Source organism: Argentina silus (assembly GCF_951799395.1).
Source record: "Argentina silus genome assembly, chromosome: 18".
Classification (NCBI taxonomy): domain Eukaryota; kingdom Metazoa; phylum Chordata; class Actinopteri; order Argentiniformes; family Argentinidae; genus Argentina; species Argentina silus.
The window spans coordinates 14,787,518-14,794,660 of NC_139672.1; the positions used below are offsets into that span (position 1 = coordinate 14,787,518).

The 7,143-nt window shown below is 52.6% G+C and overlaps 1 protein-coding gene across 1 annotated transcript in view; it reads right to left on the bottom strand.

Annotated features, from left to right (window-relative positions):
* Nucleotides 1-1,148: 1,148 nt before the first annotated feature.
* Nucleotides 1,149-7,143, bottom strand: part of zswim5 (zinc finger, SWIM-type containing 5) — a 47,203-nt gene continuing 41,208 nt past the window's right edge. Inside the window, exons 9-13 of the mRNA XM_083689671.1 lie at nucleotides 5,030-5,287; nucleotides 3,469-3,604; nucleotides 2,743-2,891; nucleotides 2,473-2,636; nucleotides 1,149-2,277 (exon numbers count right to left, since the gene is read on the bottom strand). Of these exons, the coding sequence (XP_083545797.1) occupies nucleotides 1,333-2,277; nucleotides 2,473-2,636; nucleotides 2,743-2,891; nucleotides 3,469-3,604; nucleotides 5,030-5,287 (1,652 nt within the window). The 3' untranslated portion in view covers nucleotides 1,149-1,332. The remainder of the gene's footprint in view (nucleotides 2,278-2,472; nucleotides 2,637-2,742; nucleotides 2,892-3,468; nucleotides 3,605-5,029; nucleotides 5,288-7,143) is intronic.

A 7,143-nucleotide genomic window follows, 5' to 3' on the forward strand; every position in this document is an offset into this window, starting at 1 on the left:
AGTTATCTTTTTCTTTCCTCCCCTCAAAACTTTCCATCTATATTCATATTATCTTAAATATAGTTATGCGTCGGTGTCTGCGACTCCTACTCTCTCACACCATTGTGTGACGTCTGATAAATAATTGCTGAAGCAGACATGATGTGTTGAGTGTGGACCTGCGGGTCGTTCCACTGAGGTGAAGTGCTTGGATAACAATAGAACTACTGCTACAGTTGATGCTGTTGCTGCCGTATCAACAACACCTGTCCACACTTCTCTGAGAGAGACTGACGTAGGTAGGTTCTGTAGGCTTGGGATGTGGAATACCACACACCAAGGTGTTACTGTCTCAAAGTACACATAAATACATGTTTTGTTTTTTAAAATATACTCAATGTTTTTTCAGCTATGATATTTTTAAACTGTTTTCTTTTTTTTAAATAATGATCCAAAATTCTGCCACTCGGCTTCACAGTCTAAGAACAAAGACTTGCATTGGTAGTTTCATCCATCTCTCAGGGAGCGATTACTAATCCTAATCTGAAGGAACATGGAATACACCCGTGGCAGGAGCTTGGCCTGTGTGTGTGTGTGTAGGTACATGTGTAGGTGTGTGCAGGTGTGTGTGTGCGTGTGTAGGTGTGTGTGTGTGTGTGTAGGTGTGTGTGTGTGTGTAGGTATATGTGTAGGTGTGTGTGTGTGTGTGTGTGTGTGTGTGAGATACGGTGAGACACATACCAGGCCTACACGCCTTTAGAAGCAGACCTGTTCCGGGACAGTTAAAGCAGATCCTCCGGTCAAGGTACGACAGCGACACTCTGGAATGACAAGTTTCTCTCTCTCTCCTTCAACACCCGCGAAATAAGTCACCACAGCACAAGTCCCTCCCCCCCCCCGGCTCTAAGTACCCCATCATACATCATTTGGTTTCTCCTTATGTGCCACCTCAAAGTTGTTCATCACAATCTCATCTTTTCATACTCAATTCAAAAACATTAGTGGTGGAAAAAAAGATGCTTCAACTGTTTTTTCATATTCATCTTTCCTCCCCCCGCCCCTCCCACGCCCCCCCCTCTGCAACGGTGTGAACGGTGGTCGTTCACGAGAAGAAAAAAAAAAAAAAAAAGAAGATAATAAAAAAAAAAAAAAACAGACAAAACGTGGACTTTTGCCGATAATGACAAATAGAAGAAAAATGCAAACTTAAATAAATGAGTAAGTAGAGTAGAGAGAAGTTCCCTATAGTCTGTCAGGGACTGGGGGGGGCGGGTGGGGGGTGGGGTGGGGTGGGGTGGGGGGAGACACAGGGTCGACTTAAAGGGTTGGGGGGCAGGGGATGGGGGGGGGATGTCAGCCGAATCGTTCCCGCACCAACATCATGAGTTTCTTTTTCCCCTTGTATATCTGTTTGAGGTTGTCTATGAACTGGGCGAACTGGATGTGTCCGTCCTGCGCCAGTAGGAACGTCTCCCGCGCTTTACTGAGGAACTCGATGAACTCCCCGTAGTGGCGCGGGCTGATGTGTGTGAGGCGGGAGTGGGTGGTGTTGATGTACGCGCTGATCGTGGCGTCCAGGAGCTGCCTCAGCGGCGCCTTGTCCGTCGACATCAGCTTGCCCGAGTTCCGGCGCCCGGGGATACCGGCGAGGCCCGGCGCCGTCATGGTGCACCGCCGCAGGATGTCCGAGAGCACCGTGGCGCAGTGTACGCTCTTCACCACCAGGGGGATGATGGCCGCCAGCTCGTTCTTGCCCAGCGAGTGGCTCAGCGCGCAGGCCCAGAGCACGTCGTTGATGGCCGGGTGGGTGTCCTGGTTGTACGCCAGGTTGAGGTGCGTCATGGCCAGGGACGCCAGCTTGAACGCCCGCAGCGGGTAGCCCCGGTGCTCCATGTAGCGGGCGATGGTGAACAGCTGCGAGTACGTCATGCCCGTGGAGGCGGCGTCGATGACGATCTGGTAGGCCGTCTCGAAGGCGATGTGGTCCTTCTCGCAGAGGGTCAGGGCGGAGAGGGCGCAGTTCTGGGGGTCTTTCATGGCGCACTGGAGGGCCAGGGTGCGGGCACAGCTGGCCAGCTCCTCCCGCTGGGGGTAGTCCAGGCTGAGGCGGAGGATGGTGCTGTGGGACATGACGGTGGCAGCCACGATGCTGGTGGCCTCGGTGGGCGTGAAGAGGGTGTACCAGCTCTGGAGGATGCTGACCAGCGCCCGCAGGCCCACCTCGGTGGCACAGGTGACCAGCCAGCGGACCATCTCCCTCCGTCTCCAGTTCAGGGTGGACAGGGTCATCCTCATCACCTGGAGAGGCACGCGCACACACACACACACACACACACACACACACGTTAGATAAGGTCTGGAGATACAACCTAGCATCACACACTGATACACACACTGATACACACACACAATTACACAAAATACATAATCTGCAAACACATGAAGAGAATGGAGAAGGTGTGTGTGTGTGTGTGTGTGTGTGTGTGTGTGTACCTGCAGGCCCAGCTCCAGGGCTACGTTGAGCAGGGTGATGTCTGGGGGGTTGTCTGCGGGCGTGGCGATCTTGAAGGCGTCCTGGGCCAGCTTGAAGATGAGGGAGGAGGAGTGGATGTTCTTCTGGATGGCCTCCAGCACCGTCCGCAGCCTCAACATGTCACCTGCAGGGCAGAGGGGTTGATCATTAGGCTGTGTGTGTGTGTGTGTGTGTGTGTGTGTGTGTGCGTGCGTGCGTGTGCGTGTGTATATATACACATAGGAACTGACCTTTGGCTGCGGTGAGCATGGTGGAGGCCAGCTCACACTGCTGAGACTCCAGGTGTCCCAGGGTGAACCAGCGGGGGAAGCGGCTGGGCACGATGGAGATGCCGTGGTGGGGGTCTCCCGAGGGGGCTGTGGACTCCAGCACGGGCAGCCTGGGGGAGAGGGCCACGCAGGGATTACCTCCTAGGCTGGGTTTAGTTCTACTCTGAGGGACACACGGGGCTGGTGTACTAGGCCTGGACTGGTGGTGCGTAGCTTTTAAAGCTGGAACATTTTCGCTGGCTCATCCTGTCTAAATCCATATAGCTGCATCAGAGCTCTTCCACTTCCCTGGTGTGTGGATGTGTGTGTGTGTGTGTGTGTGTGTGTGTGTGTGTGTGTGTGTGAAAGCATCTGCCTCTGTGTGTGTGTGTGTGTGTGTGTATGTGTGTGTGTGTGTGTGTGTGTGTATATGTGTGTGTGAGCAATTTGCATCTGTGTGTGTGTGTGTGTGTGTGTGTGTGTGTGTGTGTGTAGCCCTGAACTGTGTTATTGATTGTGTATTAGGCCCGGACCCAGAGGAGTCTGTAGGATAATGACACTGCAGTAGTGCAGATGGGGATTATGTAGTCAGAGGGTTCAAGCTCCACTCTGAACCTTTCAATCAGCTTCACACACACACGCACACACACGCACACACACACACACGCACGCACACGCACGCACACGCACACAGTAGGGGTATCTCACCTCATGGCCCGTAGTGCTAGTTTGTAGGCGAGGTCTGCATCGTGGGGCAGCAGGGCGGTGAACAGGTACTTGGCGAAGGTGTGCATGGGAACACTCTCCCTGTGGATGACCTCACCAAGACCACTGAACGGACCACCTGGGGGGAGGGAGGGGGGGAGGGAGGGAGGGAAGAGAGAGAGAGAATACATTAGGGTTGTTCAAGTGTGCCAGTGACATCAGCAGAGTCAAGAGCATGACTCAAACCACAGGGCACGTGAGGTGATGGTGGCATATGAGGTCATAGCTCCTCTCAACCTGAGGGGGGAGCTGGAGAGCACGCACACACACACACACACACACACACACACACACACACACACACACACGTCTCCTTAGCAGAGAGACAGATGTCTGCTCCAGGGTTACATTACACAGCTAGCATTCCCCAGAGTGTGTACACACACACACACACTCACTGAGACACACACTCACTTAGGGCACACACACACACACACACACACACACACTCAGGGCACACACACACACACTGTCACACATACACACTCAGGGCACACACACACACACACACTGTCACACACACACACTCAGGGCACACACACACCCACACACACACACACACACACACACAGGACGTAGGGGAAAAGGCCAGGGTTGAGTTCCATTTCTAGCAGACTGTTGCGGGGCAGGATCAGAGGAGGGGAGCCAGGTGGAAGAGAGGGATGAGAAAAGATTCCAAAAGAGATAGGATGACAGGAAGAGAGAGGGACAGGGGAGGGAGAGAGAGAGAGAGAGAGGGACAGGGGAGAGAGAGAGAGGGGGGAGGGAGAGAGAGAGAGAGAGAGGGACAGGGGAGGGAGAGAGAGAGGGGAGGGAGAGAGAGAGAGAGAGGGACAGGGGAGGGAGAGAGAGAGAGAGAGGGGAGGGAGAGAGAGAGAGGGGAGAGGAGCACTGAAGGACGGAGAGTGAAACAGAGTGGCGAAGCAAAGCAGGGCCAACCGTAGAGAGAGAGAGAGAGAGAGAGAGAGAGAGAGAGAGAGAGAGAGAGAGAGATGAATGAAGAAGGCGGAAGGGTAGAATGAGTCAGGGAAAGAGGATAAGTGTGACAAAGGGAGTGGGTGATTGAATGCAGCAGAGGAGGAGAGAGGAAGAGAAAGAACAGTGAGAGAGGAGGAGAGGAAGAGAGAGAGGAGGAGAGGAGAGGAAGAGAGAGAGGAGGAGAGGAGAGGAAGAGAAAGGGATCGTGGGAGAGAGAGAGAGAGAAACAGTGATTTGGCCTGGCATGGCATAAGTGAGGAAAGGAGGAGAGGAGAGGAGGAGGAGAGGAGGAGAGGGCATAAGAGGACAGAGGGAGAGCGCAGAGAGGGGGAGAGGAATAAGGGAACAATAAAGGAGTGTAAATCTATCTTCTCTCCCCAGCAGAAGACCAGCCTGCTTCCCTGGAGGAGTGAGTGAGGGGACCATGAAAGAGTAGGAGGAGGAAAAGACAAAAAGCGAAAAAAGAGGGGGATAGGGAAAAGAGAAAGATGAAAAGGGTAAAAAAGAGAAGCTAGTCCCCCCTTACCTTCCAGCAGCAGTATAGCCTGCTTCCTCAGGGTCTGCACCAGCAGGTCGTCCAGCTCCATCTCCTGCAGCTTGGCAACGATCTGCTCCTCGTTACGACACACCTTGTCCTGGGCGTACAGGCCCTCGGGCATCACCCTCTGCTGCCCCATGCCCATCAGGGCCACCTCCAGGGCCAGCGCCAGGTACGACTCCCCCCCGTCAGGACACCCCCACACGGGCACGTGGTGGTACACCGGAGGCTTGGGTTCTCCAGAGTCTGGATGGAAAAGAGAGAGAGAGAGAGAGAGAGAGAGAGGTTGAGGTTAATTGAAATGTATTAAAAATTAATTATAAGGGCAATAAATACATTTACACCACAAAAATAGGAGGTTGGGTTAACTTAAATCTATTAATACATGATCAGACCATAAATAAATACACATATTTACACCACAACCCCACACAAATATGAGGAGAGGACACACATTGAAAATGGTCGAGGATCACGTGAAAAAAGGCTTATTCTTATTGTGGAAATATTTATGAAATCTATTCATTCAACACTTGTTTCACTGGGTTGACTGAAAATATCCTCTATTGTTTTTGTTCCAGGAATGTAAAAGTACTTTATTTCCCTATTTCACTTGACCTTCATTCAGCAAGGTTGGTCAGTTGATGGGGAAAGAAATGCAGTGTGCAATTACAACGTAGCGGGAAATGGGATTAGCTCGAGCGATGTGACATTGCTAGATGCTAACGCTAATCCAACATGGCCGCCCAGGTTTTATTGTTGACGTCTGAAAGGTGCGGCGGCGAAGCAGATGTTACAGTAGCCTCTTTCTAGCATCTCTCTGACAACCTTCAACACACACACACACACACGCACACACGACACACACACACGACACACACACACACGACACACACACACCAGCTGTGGATGCCGACACTAGAAAGAGAGGTATGTATGTGTGTATCTGTCCCCCACTCCGACTCTGAGGTCCCAGAAAAACACCAACATCTGTTGACAGGGATTCAATGGACGGCTAGCGCTTAAAGCCCCCCCCCCCCTCCCCCCTCCCTCCCTGGGACAATCCTATTTATTACTGGGATTGGGAGGGGGGGGGGGGGGGCTTCCCATCATCCTGCTGGATCAAAACATCTCGACCGAGGCTTTGGGGGGGTGTCCAGGAGGGAGAGAGAGAGAGAGAGAGAGAGCTGCCTTTTCAATAACACACTGTGTTTTAATACCCCTGGGTCTTCATTCCATAATCCATCATTTTCCACTGTACACGTACTCCGCAGAGATTAGAAAATCCAATTCTGTGTGTTTCGAGGCCAAGCTGAAAAGACGTTATGTTAGAAGGTCTTTGTGTGGGCGTAGCCTAGCCTAGCCTAGCGTAGCCTAGGTGATGCTAACCAGAAGTGAGGGCCTGTATGGTTGAGCCTGAGCAGCAGTTAGCCTGGGGCGTCTAGGGTTTTGGCACGTGTCGTGGCAGATCAGCGCCAAGGTTGGTGGAATTATGGGCTGGATTTTCCTCCTACGGTAACCACGGCAGCCATGATGGGATGTTCGGGTTTCTTGTGTCCAGCTGTTGTTTTTGTCGGGCCTAGTGTGCAGAGACCCTGGTCTTTGATTGGTCGAGCACAGGGTTAGGCCCTGCACCCTGCACCCTCCGCCCCCCCCCCCTCCCCTACCAGATGTTTCCAGCTGTTCGCCAAAGCTGGACAAAGGACTGTGATACACACACACACTCTCTCTCTCTCTCTCTCTCTCTCTCTTTATCTCTCTCTCTCTCACTCTCTCTTTCTCTCTCTCTCTCTCACACACACACACACACACACACACACACACACACCCCCACACAGGCCCCTACTACCGTACCACTGGCCAGTATTGTTCCAGTGTACAATGCCTCCCTGTAGTTGCGGTGACAATGGCCGAGCCACAGCAGCAGCTCCCTGTGTTAGGCTGACCTATAGGCTGTCTGGAATGGAACGGTGATTGATTCTCTGCTAGTCCAGTGTGGGCTGAATGTGAATGACCTCTCTCCTACAGGGCCCTGGGCCATTCACCTCAGGCCTATTATACACAGACAGGGTGTATTATAGCCGTTGTACAGAGCTAGAGTT